The sequence below is a fragment of the Notolepis coatsorum genome, assembly GCF_963971535.1.
Source record: "Notolepis coatsorum genome assembly, chromosome: 5".
In the NCBI taxonomy this organism is placed as follows: Eukaryota; Metazoa; Chordata; class Actinopteri; order Aulopiformes; family Paralepididae; genus Notolepis; species Notolepis coatsorum.
Genome location: NC_140169.1, coordinates 113,773,377 through 113,790,931, shown reverse-complemented (window position 1 = coordinate 113,790,931; position 17,555 = coordinate 113,773,377). Strand labels below are relative to the sequence as shown.

At 40.8% G+C, this 17,555-nt stretch overlaps 1 protein-coding gene across 1 annotated transcript; it reads right to left on the bottom strand.

Moving 5' to 3' along the window:
* Positions 1-14,298: 14,298 nt before the first annotated feature.
* Positions 14,299-15,162, bottom strand: ora6 (olfactory receptor class A related 6; the record flags this gene model as incomplete). Its single annotated transcript, XM_084314220.1, has 1 exon — positions 14,299-15,162. One exon carries the CDS (start codon positions 15,160-15,162, stop codon positions 14,299-14,301), a length of 864 nt encoding a protein of 287 aa, XP_084170346.1.
* Between the last annotated feature and the right edge of the window lie 2,393 nt (positions 15,163-17,555).

The window sequence follows — 17,555 nt, the reverse complement described above, 5'->3', positions numbered from 1 at the left end:
GCGTTGTGACTCAGTGAGTTAGTGGGCAGACAGGCAGCAGGCCGTTGATGCTTTTGATTGTAGATGTTTTCTGTTGGGGATATCATTTGCAGTTGAAAAAGGTAATATATTGCAATATTGTGATATTACAATATCATGACTAGTATTGTGATAATATCGTATCGTGTGGCCTCGTGATTCTAACCCCTAGTGCTTTGGATTTCCAAAAGGGCACAAAATAACCATCCTCACTGATATTCTGAGCCAGTTCAAAACATGAAATAGGCACGTAATTTAGTGGCGTGTGAATCTATATGGCTCTCATTCTTTTCAGGCATGCTGCAAAATGCAAAATTCCATGCAAAATCATTTCCGGTTATGCGCTAGATTTAAAGTGGTTCTTCTGAATGATTGCATGTAGAAAACACAAATCTACTCATTGGTTAGTCGACAAAGCTCTATACGACTGTAAGTGGATTAAGAATCTCTTTAGTCAAGGACATCCCTATAGCAGAGGCACAGTTATGGAGGTTGGTTTGTGTACTCTGGTGGTTTGATAAGAGACTGTTGACCTCTGATACGTTGGGAGAGTGATAGAGGGGCTTCTTGTTTTCCCAAAACGAGGAGTATAGCTGAGCAGACTTCTACTGCCAAGATATGCCTGATCATATAAAGTTTTGATAACAGAAATATCAGTTTGAACCTCATGTGGTCAGAGAAGCTACCAATCACAGGTCACGTCAGGTCTGCAAAGGTGGTGGACAGAGGCCTTATCATCTACACACATACAACACACACTGACTGCACTGAGAGAGATTGCTCCACTAAACAAGAAGATTATTTGGAGGGGATGGTGGTGCGTTATCATGAATCCCACTGCCCTTCTGGGCAAGACGCCGCCCCCTAGCGTGACAAACTGGCCTCCAATGTTGCAATGTGATTGGCTGAGACGCACTCCACTCTGGTCTCCCTCTCTGTACTGGAGCTAGATGCTAAAATTATGCTACCCTGCCGTATTGTTGCTAGTCTTCTACGCTGGGAAATCAATTAATATAATCTGCCAGAATGTTTGTTAAAATAGTTAGCCACTTCAATGTCTCTAATCTAATCTACTGCTGGGTTCCTCTGTCTAGTTTACACGGCAGGTTAGTGTTCTTGAAGCATCTGTATTATTGTTCTGCCTAATTTAGTCAATATTTGCCATGCCTTATGTTTGTCCTGTGTGTGGCAAAGGGTTCCAGGCCCTGCAGGACGGGACCTAAACTATTGGTTTAGTGCACAAACAGTCACTCATAATAATGAGTATAATAAATAGTTCTTATAAAAATGCATTTATTTGGGATTTATGTTCTTCTCTGTAGAGTACTCTTTGGTAGAAATACATGAGAAAGTATATTTCATTATATTCTATTACTTTTGTAAAATACTAATACAAATTCCAATCTTACAATCATTTAAAAGATTGTGATACATATAAATATGGATACAAACACTATTAATGCCTAAGATTGTTTTAAATGAATCCCAACTTTAGATTACATTTGGTGTTTGGATGAAATTTGTGCACAAGAACATGAATAATGAATGAATGAGACTGCAATGACTTAGAAGTCTGCTCCAGGCAAGCTCATCTCTAGGTTTCTCTCATCCACCAGACACTGTAGAAAGTAAACATCTCCCTCTCCCTCCATTTTCATACTCCCTGCTCTTAATTATATATAGTTGGACGAAAGTGGCACATGAACCAACCCACCGTCTGCTATTACTAGTGAACAAACACTTTAGTAATAAACTGTAGTGTTATTACACTGAATTGTCTTTAATTAAGAATGGACATGCACAAAATGCATGTGTAATTCAGAGTAAATAGGAAAATAAATATGTAATAATAAACACACACACACTTGAAATATGTCTGTCCAAATACACTACAAAAAGGCAAGCAATAGACAAAAACATAGGAAAATCAGCCAGATATTCAGAGAACTTTTCATTACACATGACATGCTCTCTTCAACAAGACTAATCTGCAGTGTAAGCTAGGCAGAGGAGCCCAGCAGTACTAAATTGCTTAGGCACCTACACTGTAAAAAATAAATGTTTTTTCACCGGAAATTCACTGTATTATTTTACAGATTACTTTTGTTTTTCTATTTTAACTGTCAATGCCATAAAAATACAGTAAATTACCTTTTATCAAAATATTAACCATTAAATAAAGGTTGTAATACTTCTTAATAATTCTTACAGTGTATCTATTGGTGAAAATTGCTCTGACAATTAAGTGGGTAGTTAGGTAGTTAACTATTCTGTCAGATTATATTAATTGATTTCCCATCGTTGAAGACTTAAGCGACAATAAGGCTGGCTAGCATAACATTAACCCCTAGCCCCGGGCGGCTACGTGGCGTAGTGGGCAAGGCGCTCGCCACGAATGACGGAGACGCTGGGCTTGCCTCTTCGAGCCCAGCGCTCCACATTGCTTTCAGTTTAGCTGGTCGTTCATACTAATACACATTGACCGTATTAGGGGGTGGGAAACTGATGGGTGGGGATCGGGCGTTGTGGACAGCGACTCCTACAGGCCGGTTGGTGCGCCTGCGCAGTAGAATCAGGAAGTGTCGGGGGCAGCGTGAGCCTCCCACGCGTTACTCCTCGCCACTGAGAGATCGAGCTGCACAGGTGAAAAGATGCGACTGCTGTTACCTCAAGTACCGGAGGGGACTCGTGCTATGTATGACTTAGTCCACATTGCAGCCGGCTTGTGGGAGGCAAGAAACAGGGTTCGTGACAGGGGAGGGTTGAATTGGATGATACGAAATTGGGATGGGAGAAAATATAGAAAATGGGAGAAAAAGTGGATAAAAAAAAAACATTAACCCCTAGCCCCAGAGAGAGGAAGACCAGAGTGGAGAGCAGCTCAGCCAATCACAGCGCGACATCGGAGGCTACAGTCTGATTAATTGATTGAAAACTTTATTAACAGATTGCAAAATGGGTACAATACAGTACGGCTCAATACACACAATTGTTAAGGGGATGCAGACCAGAGAAAGACTTTTGTCTTGTTTATAATCAGGGTCCCCCATTTTCAATTCATCATAACATTTATGACATACAAGATATACAAATATACAGTACTGTTTAAGAGAGAGTTTCTAAAAGAGAATACATTTGAGGGGGAGGAAACTGTACATTGGAGGGGGTTGGGTGGGGGGAAGGGTTTGGACATTTACTGGGGCCAGTTTCTAATTGCAGCCTCCCGTACGTGCTCTTTGAGAGCGGTTTTGAAGGTGGGTAGGGATTCTCATTATTTTACGGCTGTGGGTAGGGCGTTCCACATTGCTGTGCGAAACATGTTTAGTCCCTTGTTTGAGCCAAATCTGGGTTGAACATGATTTGTTGAACTCCCTCTGGTGTTGTGGTCGTGGTATTCACTGACCTTTGGGAAGTATTTCGACATGTACATCTTAGGGTATCTTAGTGGTGTGGTGTATCTTGTAGACCAGGCCCATTGCAAGTTGCTGTACCCTGTCGTCTACTTTAAGCCATCATAGGTTGTCAAAATGGGCAAGGGTGAGGTGGGTTTTAGGAGTAAGGTAGTCTGACCAGTTTGTTTTGTGATGTTTGTAATCTTGTTTTTAGTGCCTTTGAGGTTATTTGGTACCATGAGGTGCAAGCATAGTCGTAGTACCCTTGAATGAGTGCTCCTGTTAGAGTCTTCACGGTATTCTTGTTTACCAGAGAGGAGGTCCGGTACAAGAATCTTGTTCGTTGGTTGACTTTTCTATTACATTGATTGCCATTTTGTCACAGGAAAGATTTGCCTCTAGGATGGAACCCAGGTATGTAATTTCATCTTTCCTTGTGACAATATTGTCACCCACGTAGCAGAGAAGTTGGCCTTGCTGAGTTTGTTATTTGATCCAAAGAGAATGGACTCTGTTTTACCCAGGTGTAATGATAGTTTGTTATCAGCGAGCCAGGTGCAGATTCTGCCAAGTTCAGAGCTGAGGGCTTTTTCAACTTGCTACTTGTCCCTGTCAGAGACCAGCAGGGCTGAGTCGTCCGCGAACAGGAACAAGTTGCAGTCACAAGCTGATGACATGTCATGGTCCTAGTATGCTTCCTTGTGGAACACCACAGCTCACTGGGGGGGGGGGGGGGGATAGTGTACCGTTTACCTCCAGCATCTGTTCTCTCCCCTCCAGATAGGATTGCATCCAGCTCACTGATGAACTATCAAAACCAATTGCTTTTAGCTTGTCAACAGGAATGGAGTGATTGACAGTGTCGAAAGCCTTTTCCAGCATGACCATGCCGCAGTGCCGCAGTATTTGCCCGCGTCCACCTCTTGTTTGATGTGGTCATTCAAATAGAGAAGGCATGTGTCAGTGGAGTGGGATGTTCTGAAGCCAGATTGGAATTCGTAGATTCGCTTTTTTTCCACGATGTACTTTTCGACCTGTTCGTAGACAATTTTTTCTATGACTTTCGAGATGGAGGTAAGAATAGAAACAGGGCGATATAGTTGCCTGGGTCTAATATGCTGCCTTTTTTGTGCAGGGGGGTCACTCTCGCAATTTTGAAGTCTTTGGGGACGTGTCCCTGTTTTATGGAGAGGTTTATTATGTGGGTGATGACTGGGGTGATGGCTGCTGCTGAGTCTCTGAGGAATTTGGAGGGGATATTGTCATGGCCAGTGGCCTTGCAGACTCCTATGCAGAGCTGTCTCTATGCTATATGTTTGTTTATACAACGGCATGCAAATTTCTTGATTCTGATTGGCTGAAACAGTCATTTTACACGTGTTTATTCTTCACAATTCCACGCTGCTGGCCCAGGACCCGCCCACAACCGAATCACATCACATCACTCCGCCAGATCACAAGATGGCGGACAATAATCTTTAAAATGGATATGTTGATAGCGTCATAACGACTAAATATAAAGCGATTCTGTCAAGGCGAATGTCTTAGTCCTTTAAACAATGTTGGATGATGTAATTGATGGGTCATGAGTCATTTTAGAACAAAAGAAAAATCGCGGATTGATTGATTGATTATTTGCAATTTTATTTTAAATTTCTACTTCCTTCCCACTGACTGCAGCTTTCACTCTCACACTGTCCGACGCTGGCGTACCCACAAACACACACACACACACACACACACACACACACACACACACACACACACACACACACACTCCTGTCTGCAACAGCGGGGGAGTCAGACTGAGAGAGAAGCAGCGCTGTTTTAAGTGAGCATGGTCTATAGAATTGATTGATTGGTTGATTGCTAATTTTATTACTGTACGCCTGGTTTCCAACTGGTTAAGTTTAGGCTAAAAAAAATAAATAAAAAAATAGGGCGAAGAAAACTTTTTTTTTCTTATAGGGCAAAGAAAACGTTTTAATTTGTTTTACCTACTTTCTATAGAAGCATTTAAGAATGAAGTTCTATAGAAAGTAGGTCTGCATCCCCTTAACAATTGTGTGTATTGAGCCGTACTGTATTGTACCCATTCTGCATCTGGTAATACAATTTTCAATCAATCAATCAATCATTCCAATAACCACTAACTTCATAATTAAAAACTAAAGAAAAGTTGGATGTGTTAATTGGTTGGATGTCTTATTTGTAAGGCAGTTGGATGTGTTAGTTGGTTCGATGTCTTAGTTAAAAGGCAGTTGGATGTGTTAGTTGGTTGGATGCCTTAGTTGAAAGGCAGTTGGATGTGTTAGTTCCAATAACACACAGTTGGATGTGTTAGTTGGTTGGATGCACTTCAAGCTGCTTCCAATAACACACAGTTGGTTGTGTTAGTTGGTTGGATGCACTTCCGAGCTGCTTCCACATGGAGGCAACTTGTCTTTTTTGTAGTTGTGGGAACAACTTTTTCTGGCGGATGGTTTTTTCAATAAATCTTCGATTAATGTGTGTTTATTGTATAGCAATAAGGTTGGATGAATGTGGCAGTTGTATAAAAGCATTACACCACTTGCAGTCGTGATTTGTGAACAATAAACCATGCCTAGGGGGGTCTAACGACCCTCGGCTGCTCCTCGGGCCTAACGACCACCCCTAGGCATGGTTTATTGTTCACAAACCACTCCTGCGCGTGATGTAATGCTTAATTATGCCACAGCCTGCTAAACCGCTCTGCCCAAGATAGCTGGTTCCCAGCTGTAAGTATACGTACCGCTATGCTTTGCTTGCTTCATATCACAGCCGGGCAAATTAACATAGACTGAAATTTACTTTAGATCTCTTGGGCGACGGTATGTCATGTAACTTTATTTTACTAACTCGGAAGCATTTTATATTACCTAAACATACAATCTGGGCCACTTATTTCTCCACTTACCCCGAAGTTGTTGAAATGGTCCAACTTCTCAAAATGTCAAAGCAGAATCTGTCTGTTTACTGGGGGCTGACATTTTGATTAGAACTTTTTTAGGAATTATTTAGGAATTATTTTTGCCCCACACTTAATGTATTGCATAATTTCAATGTGGAATTAAGGAATATCGAAATAAAAGCACACGTTGTTGAACTTGATCATGCATATTTATTAGAAAATTGTATTACAGCACTATGTTATCAATGCACATTTATAAAACGAGGCATATTTAGCACTAAATTATTGATTTGTCTTGCCAATGCACACTGTCACCTACCCACGACCCCACTTTGGGTCGCGACCCGTAGTTTGCTGCGCTAGAGGAAAGGTCAAAATCAATACATTTCTTCTTTCCTAGTGGCCATAATGTTCACAGCACATTTTATGGAAATCCAACCATTACTTTTTGAGATACAAGAAAACAAGCAAACAACACAAACACAAACAAGCAAACAACGTGCTTGTCTTCTGTGTAAACCTTTTTGCATGTAAACCACAACAAAAAGGTAGTAAAGGAGCCATTGTGTGACATATTGATTGACAAAGTGGGTTTTAAATAGTACTCAGACTTGCTTATACTGTATTGTTTGTGGGCTAAATATGAAAAGGTATTTTGTATTCTATATTTTGAGTTTTGATTGACCAAGGAAGCTTTCCTTTCCATGTTAAATTTTTTAAGAAATGTTTGCTGTGTGTTAAATTCATCTGTCAAATATCAAATATCAATCTTCTCAAATTGATAGGAAGCACAAAATGTCTGTCACATTTGTTTGATTATTTACAAAGTTTGCATCATGAGTATTCAGCAAGTGAAGACAGATGAATATGACACCACTGACCACTCATGCATAGATCTCAAATTATTTGTTTATCCTAAAAAGGAAAATGCATCATAAAATAATTCACATATCACAAGTATATTTGTCTCCTTTAGGTTCTGAGCAGGTTTCATGTTTGGTGTCAATCTGGAAATAAGGTTGCTTTTTCAGTTATTGAAAGGTCTACCCTTTTGGAAATAAATGTTTTTGAGCAAACACTTTTGTTCACAATAACTATTAGCCATATAATACAATTAAGAAAGGTTTCATGTGAAAGAGTCCAGGCCATACATTCTGTTTGATTGATTGATTGAAAACTTTATTAACAGATTGCAGAATGGGTACAGTACAGTACAGCTCAATACATACAATTGTTAAGGGGATGCAGACCAGATAAAGACTTTCATCTTGTTTACATCAGGGTCCCCCATTTTCAATTCATCATAACATATATGACATACATGACATACAGATAGACAGTACTGCTACATCTATACATTTATGACATACCAGATTTGCAAATACAGTACTGTTTGTGATACAAAGAGTCCAGAAAAGAGAGTATATACATTTGACATAGAAACTGTACATTGGAGGAGGTTGGGTAGGTGGGGTGGGGGTGGGGGGGACTGTACATTGGAGGTGGTTGGGTGGGTGGGTGGGGGGGGGGGGGGGGGGGGGGGGGGGTTGGGTAGGAGGGGTTGGGGGGGGGACACTGTACAACTGTACAAGCAAAACTGTACATTGGAATATTGACAAAACCATACTTGGTCATTTACTGTACATTGGAGGGGGTTGGGTTAGGACATTTACAGGGGCCAGTTTCGAATTGCAGTCTCCCGTAGGTGTTCTTTGAGAGTGTTTTTGAAAGTGGGTAGTGATTCACATTCCTTTACAGCTTTGGGTAGGGCATTCCACATTGATGTGGCATAATTGCGAAACGTGTTTAGTCCCTTGTTTGAGCCGAATCTGGGTTTAACATGATTTGTGGAGCTCCCTCTGGTGTTGTGATCGTGGTATTCACTGACCTTTGGGAAGTATTTTGACATGTACATGGGTACCTTGGTCGTGTAGTGTATCTTGTAGACTGGGCCCATTGCAAGTTGCTGTACTCTGTCGTCTACTCTAAGCCATCCTAGGTTGTCAAAGTGGGCAGGGGTGAGGTGGGTTCTAGGAGTAAGGTCAAGCAGTAGTCTGTCTTATGGAAGCAAATGAGTGACAGAAGTATTTGAATTTGATCAGACACCGAATTTATAGCATTGAAAATAATTACTTTGAAAACATGTATCTGAATTTTTTCAGACACCGAATTTATAGCATTGAAAATAATTACTTTGAAAACATGTATCTGATTTTTTTTTCAGACACCGAATTTATAGCATTGAAAAGAATTACTTTAAAAATCATGTATCTGATTTTTTTTGGTCCGAATTTACCTATGTGAAATACAAATTCAGTGTTTAAAATTCAATGTAAAAAATTCGAATGCATAATAAAATTCAATGTAAAAAATTCGATGCATAATTGCGGTGTATAAAATTCGATGTAAAAAATTCGATGCATAATTGCGGTGTATAAAATTCGATGAAAAAACCATCATCCGGGCTACCCAGACAGGATAAGCAATCGAGCCTAGATGCAATCGAACTGACTTCTGGCCTATCACTGCACGGCTTTGTCAGTCATGTGATCACACCAACCCGGGAGAAAGATGGCGGTATACATACGGTGGGGAGAGAAATATATACATACGGTGGGGAGAGAATATATACATACGGTGGGGAGGAGACTGTACATTAGGAGGGGGTGGGAGAGAAATATACATACGGTGGGGAGAATATACATACGGTGGGGAGGAGACTGTACATTAGGAGGGGGTGGGTGGGAGAGAAATATACATATGGTGGGGAGAGAATATATACATACGGTGGGGAGGAGACTGTACATTAGGAGGGGGTGGGTGGGAGAGAAATATACATACGGTGGGGAGAGAATATATACATATGATGGGGAGAGAATATATACATACGGTGGGGAGGAAACTGTACATTAGGAGGGGGTGGGTGGGAGAGAAATATACATAATAGACAGTCTCCTCCCCACCGTATATATATTCTCTCCCCACCATATGTATATTTCTCTCCCACCCACCCCCTCCTAATGTACAGTCTCCTCCCCACCGTATGTATATATTCTCTCCCCACCATATGTATATATTCTCTCCCCACCATATGTATATTTCTCTCCCACCCCCTCCTAATGTACAGTCTCCTCCCCACCGTATGTATATATTCTTTCCCCACTGTATGTATATTTCTCTCCCACCCCCTCCTAATGTACAGTCTCCTCCCCACCGTATGTATATATTCTCTCCCCACCGTATGTATATTTCTCTCCCACCCACCCCCTCCTAATGTACAGTATTTTTGTACAGTAAGCAAAAAAAATCAGATACATGATTTTCAAAGTAATTATTTTCAATGCTATAAATTCGGTGTCTGAAAAAATTCAGATACATGCTCCAGGGTTTTTGTCTTTATGATGTCACAGATTAAAAACATTTGATTGGTGCTGGCGGGACATAATTATTTAGGTTAAAGCAACATTCTACTATGACATCCTTTTAATCGCAATACCAAGTTTCAACGTTCATGTTTGTTAGTCACATCTCTGTCCCTTTACAGCAGAGGAGTGAAAGTCTTGTTTCCTGGCTCCTCGGCACTAGCAGCAACATCATCACAGTAGTACAGAATAAGAACAGTGTGAACAATAAAAATGATGTAAAATAGCAGCATAACAATTTAAAATAGCAGCATAATAACAAAACAAAACAAATAAGAAATAAAGTAAATATAAAATAAATTATATGTGTACTGTGTGTAAATCAGTGGTATGTGCAGGTCAGTAAGGAGTGCAAATCAGTAGCAGTGGCAGCTATAAGGTAGCACTGTTTTGTCCTCGGTCACAGGTCTGACTACCTGGGGGAAAAACTGTCCCGGATTCTGCCGGTCCGGGCCTGGAGTCTGCCAGTCCGGGGCCTTGAGTCTGCCGGTCCGGGGCCTTGAGTCTGCCGGTCCGGGCCTAGAGTCTGCCGGTCCGGGCCTTGAGTCTGCCGGTCCAGGTCTGGAGTCTGCCGGTCCGGGCCTAGAGTCTGCCTGTCCGGGCATAAATAAATGCAACACTCCCAGACATACCCCACGCGAAGGTAAGGAAAAACTCACTAAAACCTAGCAATAGGAAAAAATGCACCACAGACAATGTGGAGGAGAGAAACCTTAGAAGGGCCATTCAAGGGGGGATCTCCCTTCTTAGGCTGCGGTTAGACTGATGTTTTCGTTTCGTTTTCAGATGAATTTCGCTTTTCCAGGTCGCAACGTAGCGGTAGGCGAGTCACACTTTCGTTTTGTCACCTGAGCACAGTGATGTAGTACACTGCCAAAGCAGTAGGTGGCAGTAGGTGGCGAACATGAAGGCAATTTTCAACCAATCAGAACTTGAATGTGCCAATACACTTCCTGCAAAGAAAATGTCAACAAGCCGCCATCTTTAAATGCCTATTTACCCAATGCAGCACTTATTTTTCAGCAAAAGTGTAATAAAAGTGCAATAAACAAAACGGATACATTCACTGTGTGTTCTGCCTCTCATTTGTTGATGAAACAAAACTAACATCAACACAAGTGACCACCAAGAGCGGATAGTTTAGTCTCAAAAAAGATCGGCGATGTTGTTAGCTACATTGTTAGCTACATGCTAACGTGAATGGAATATGCCAGTATAACAGTATAGCATTGTGGCTAGCAGCTAACATTAGCTCACGTTAACCAGCTAGCACCAAACTGATGATATCGGGAGCTATCAGTAGCTAGATAACATTAGAGACAACGCCTCGTGTATTAAACAAAAGTGAATAGATGACTGGGCCATTTTGTTTAATGCTTGTTAAGATTGAAAGAGGAGCTTGAGCTAACAGGGTCTGATAGCTAACGCTAGCTCACGTTAGCCAGCTGCTCATGCAATCGTTAATGCTAGCAGAATGAATGGATGTAAACTTTATTTAACATATCGCAGAATGGGTACAATACAATACGGCTCAATACAAACAATTGTTAAGGGAATGCAGACTGTTGTAGCTTGGACTGGGGTCCTTGTAACAATAACTTGACAACACATGGTAGCCCATGTACATGTCAAAATACTTCCCAAAGGTCAGTGAATACCACAACCACTACACCAGAGGAAGCTCAACAAATCATGTTAAACCCAGATTCGGCTCAAACAAGGGACTAAACACGTTTCGCAATTATGCCACAACAATGTGGAATGCCCTACCCAAAGCTGTAAAGGAATGTGAATCCCTGCCCACATTCAAAACCGCTCTTAAAGAGCACCTACGGGAGGCTGCAATTCGAAACTGGCCACCGTAAATGCCCAAAACCCCCACCACCTCCTAATAGACAGTCTCCTCCCCACCGCATGTATATATTCCCTCCCCGCCGTATGTATATTTCTCTCCCACCCACCCACCCCCTCCTAATGTACAGTCCCCTCCCCATCATATGTATATACTCTGTCAGGATCTAGGGGTAACAGTACTGTATATTTGAATACCGTTTATGTCACAAATGTATCAGTACTAAATACCTATAATAATAATAATGTCCCTATGCCATAAATGTCATGTATGGTGTGTATGTCATAAATGTCTATATGAATTGAAAATGGGGGACCCTGATGGAAACAAGACAAACGTCTTTCTCAGGTCTGCATCCCCTTAACAATTGTATGTATTGAGCCGTACTGTATTGTACCCATTCTGCAATCTGTTAAATAAAGTTTTCATTCATTCATTCATTCATTCATTCAGCTGCAGCTATAGCTCTGTTGTCACCGGACATTGGTGAGAGCACGCAGATGTGGGTATCTACTGCGCATGGGCGTTGATCAACAACGGCTCCGCGCAGATTACACGACACGTTGTCGGCGAGATTTTGGCGTTATTCCAAAACGGAAACACAATTTAGCGTTTTCAGTAGGGCCACGTTTTTCCTGCCAAAACGGCATTTCTATCTAATAGGGACAGCAAACGTATTCAAAAACGTATTCAAACGAGCACAAAACAGTGTGTGTAACAAGGGCCTTAGATGTCGGTGATACTAGTGTTGCAGTAAAAACAGGCGAACAGTTGGTAAGCATGCATTCATGTGTGTAGCGATGATATAACAACGTACATTATGTACCTTTTCTTCTATGGTCGATTAGTACTTTATTTACGTTTTCTGGTGAGACCATGTTGATATCCTGGACAGAGGAGAGCTCACAGATGTTCTGGTGTTGTCAGATGTTAACACGGCCCTCTGTAGCTCTTTGCTAGCTGTCTAACTCCCACATTACCTGCTTGCTGTGGTGTGTATTAACCTGTAATTTTACCGTTATCTTTTATAATGACTTTCTATCAATTTCAGAGCTGAGGTTATTATTATATTAGTAATTATAGTATAGAGTAATTGAGTTGTTCAGAGCAGAATTAAAGCTCTTTTGTGTATGTCTATATTGGTGTAAGGGTGGTTTGGAGGAGGGGGGGCATGGTACTGAGCCATGACTCAAAATGTCAAATCAAACTTCACCACAGACATAATTACACAAAGTCATTCCACCAATCCAGTCCGATTTGGACTTTGGCATTTTTTTTTACCAAGAGGTATTACTTTTCTGAACACCCCTCAAGATGAATGACATATTTAACTTCCAGAAAAATATATTTTCCCATCTCAGGCATGAAATCTCTATTATTTTTGGTCATTATTGTATGATATGGACACCATTATTCTTCAACCCCGTTATGGACACTCTGGAAGCTCTCTGAATAAGATTAAACCATGTATTTGTGCTAAAGAAGTCAACATTTCTATAATAATTAGATGTCCGTCACACCATTTCTATAATTGCTTGTCTAAAAATTACGTAAAATCCTACACTTTTGCTATTCTGAACCCTGAAATTTGCCTTTTTTTTCAGCGGCCGCAAGCTTTTTCATCAGAAATGTGATTTGACCTCGATATTCTTATGTTTGCTCTAAACGTTTCAGACAAAATTATTCAAAAGTTGAATTTGTTTTTCATAAACTTAAAGAAATAATTAATAAACATGTAGCTGTAACAGGGTTGAGTCTAGGGTAACGTGTGAGCACACACACACAGCAACATGCACATTACAATTAATATGTATGTGGCATAAGCATGTTGAAAAAGCTCAATAATTAATTTAACTATTATTGTATAACTTCAAAATCAGTGTTAAAATCACAACCTCGTTACAATCTCACAACCCTGTTACATTCAAACGTTACATTCAAACGTAACGGGGTTGAGTGTAACAGGGTTGTGATTTTTTGCACAAAATGGTTGCTACTCCACATGTGGTGAATACCAGGAGAGCACATGGCATGCATGATATTAAGAAAGCATCTACATTTTTTTAATAACAAAGATCATATTCACAAGTAATAGTTTGCTATATTTTTTTACCATAATATTACATGATAAATGACTGAAAACATGAGGTAGCTACTTGCCTGTTCCTGGTGTTGTGTTTTCCAAAAGACTTCAAAGTTGTCACTTCCTGTTTCACATGCTTCTATGGATTGAACCATTATTTTTGTGGGGGGGAGAATGCTCAGTGTAACGGGGTTGAGGGTTACTGAGGGACAGGCTGAATAATGTTATTTTAATGAATAATTATTCATTTATTTTGAAATAAATCATTACCAGCATTAACAGCACAGATGGATGTGTATGTTCATGGAAAAAAGTATGGACTTTTTACAAATGTTCTTGGTTATATCCCAAATACATTTTCATGAAATGCCACGAGGGACATGTCAAAATACATGGTGTCAACTGAAATAACAACATAATGCATAATAAAAAAAATTACATTCATGCAATGTTTTTACACTTTATTAAAGAGGACATTGCAACTGAAATAAATAGCATTTCAAAGCACATTTTGGTAACTTGATCACGTTTTCTCCAGAAAAAAAAGAAATTCTTAGAGGTTCCCTTCTTTATGCTGGTTAGAGATCCCACATTACTTCTTAGTTCTTACGAAAGTTCTTTAAAGAGAAGAAATTGTTCCCTATCCCGTACACATAAGGGCTAATGGTGGTATAAGAGGCAGCGATGAAGAACTCAAATTCAGACCACATGGGCAGGTCAGCTGGACTGAAGGCCAAATGAAGGATCAGATAGATGGTCCAATCTACCTGGAACACAACCATGGCTACCAGGATTGCCACTGTACTCTTCTGGAACTTGGGGCCCTTGCGCATTTTGCCGGGTGGCGCCGACCCGCTTGCACTCAAGGCTGGGATTACTATCCTCTTCTGGGCCCGGAGAAACTTGATGACAAGGCAGCCGGTCACTGTGACGATGAACAGTGGCAGCAGGTTGCAAACAAAGAGGAACAGATATTTGTAAAAACGGTTGATAAACGGGCAGTTTTCCTTATTGCACTGGAAGAAGTCCAGTGGGCACCCGGAACTCCCGCCGTGAGTATGGTTCAACTTCTCCATATGGTGATCAAAGTGCATGAAGTAAGTGGGAATGCCCAGTAGTATAGAGAGAACCACACAAAGCCCACTCACCAGCCAGGCTGATCGGATGTTATCCAAGAGGATTGGAAGGTTGCCTCTCCTCCCGGTGTCTCTCAGCTTCTGGTAGCGGAAAATGCTGATGAGGACGGTGAAGAGAATACTGCCTACTTCACCGAACACAGTCAGGAACTTCAGCGTCTGACAAGACCAGACGTCGAGCATATGGGGATACTGGAGCACGACCACATCATACACATCCACGATGACGATCATCTCCAGGTTGGACATCGCTAGCCCAAGGAGAAACAACTCAAAGGACTTGAGCCGGCAAATTGGACTCTGAACGATGAAGAGGATGAGAACCATATTGCCTATGATTCCTATGATAGAGAATATGATTTTTAAGACCAGGACCTCAAGAGTGACCATAGTCATTATCGCGATGGAAGATATAGTGTCTTGTTAAAGGTGTTGTTAAAGTGAGCGCTGTCTCTCTCTCTATCCCCACAGCTGACTGTGAATGAGAGCTTGAAGTTGTTTTGTGTGAGTGAGAGGTTGTAGAACGCTGCCTCCCCACTTTCTGCATCCGCTGTTGTCATGTCCACAAAGGTTGTGTGTGAATCTAGATTGGTAATTTGCTGTGCTCGTTAGGAATAGAAAGCAGAGGATGCTGGAAAAGCAGAGGCCTGGGGGTTTATTTAATTTGCACCTTGGAGCTTTTCACAACCTCAACTTGAGACCAGCACCTGACTTAATTCACGCGAGCTGTTCCACTGGTTTAGCTAAATGACCTTACGTCACTGCTACCGACAGCCCTTTCATTAATTCTAGGCGATATGCAGCATACCTTAGTTTAAACTTCCTTCATAACTTTGTGAATTAATTGACATGCTTTGAAGTTTGAATTACACCACAATGATGAATTCCAGTGGTTTCATTACAGTTAATTACATTATCTAGGAGAGGAAGAGAACACACAACAAGGTGAAAAACAATTTAACAAACAGAGTGAATATTCACCAGTAGTTTAATACCTTCAATCTCTTCAATGGTGCTTTGTTCTCAGTCAATCGTATCTCTGTTGAATTGATTTTACTCCCTCTCTCTATATATTTAATTGCCCATATGAATCCATCTCACCTCAGTGTCTATCCTACATTGTCAGGGGAATACAATGTTCTTTTATTATTATTTTGTCTTTTAGATCTGGTATCAGTTTGAAAGCTGTGTAGATATAGTTTCTCAGCTGACTTAGCTAGCATCCGACATCAGATTATACAGCCATCTTTTATTTAATTTTATTACATTTTATTTTAACATATTGCTAATGATGGGTGAAAAACCTTGTATCTGTAATTTTCTATGTTTTGACTTGATTTGATAGTTGACATGGTTCTCTAAGTACGTTATGACCAAGGTGTATGGCCATAAGGACAATGAACCCCAGAGCACAGCGCAGGAAATGAGGGACTAATACTGAACCCCAGAGCACAGCGCAGGAAATGAGGGACTAATACTGAACCCCAGAGCACAGCGCAGGAAATGAGGGACTAATACTGAACCCCAGAACACAGCGCAGGAAATGAGGGACTGTATAAAACTGAACCCCAGAGCACAGCGCAGGAAATGAGGGACTAATACTGAACCCCAGAGCACAGTGCAGGAAATGAGGGACTGTATAAAACTGAACCCCAGAGCACAGCGCAGGAAATGAGGGACTGTATAAAACTGAACCCCAAAGCACGGTGCAGGAAATGAGGGACTGTTTAATACTGAACCCCAATCCCTGTTTTACACAACTATCACTACTGAGGTGAGGTGAAATGGAGATGGAAATGCTGTACAACGTTTGCTGCTGCTGACTCATCCCTTCCCCTGGACTGGAGCAGTTGAGAATTTTTTAATTGATTTTTAAGATGCATGCACCCACTTTGTGTGACATATACGTACTGTATATATATATATATATATATATATATATATATATATATATATATATATATATATATATAACGATAGATTGATAGATAGACAAATTTAGAGAGGGAGAAAGAGAAATAAATATATATATATATATATATATATATATATATATATATATATATATATATATATATATATATATATTTTTTTATCCACTTTTTCTCCCATTTTCTATATTTTCTCCCATCCCAATTTCGTATCATCCAATTCAACTCTCCCCTGTCACGAACGCTGTTTCTCGCCTCCCACAAGCCGGCTGCAATGTGGACTAAGTCATACATAGCACAAGTCCCCTCCGGTACTTGAGGTAACAGCAGTCGCATCTTTTCACCTGCGCAGCTCGATCTCTCAGTGGCAGGAGTAACGCGTGGGAGGCTCACGCTGCCCCCGACACTTCCTGATTCGACTGCGCAGGTGCACCAACCGACCTGTAGGAGTCGCTGTCCACAACGCCCGATCCCCACCTATCAGTTTCCCACCCCCTAATATGGCCAATGTGTATTAGTATGAACGACCAGCTAAACTGAAAGCAATGTGGAGCGCTGGGCTCGAACAGGCAAGCCCAGCGTCTCCGTCATTCGTGGCGAGCGCCTTGCCCACTACGCCACGTAGCCGCCCTATATATATATATATATATATATATATATATATATATATATATATATATATATATATATATATATATATATATATATATATATATATATATATATATATATATATATATAAAGAGGGAGAGAGAGACAGAGAGAGAAAGAAATGAAGGGGTAACTTGG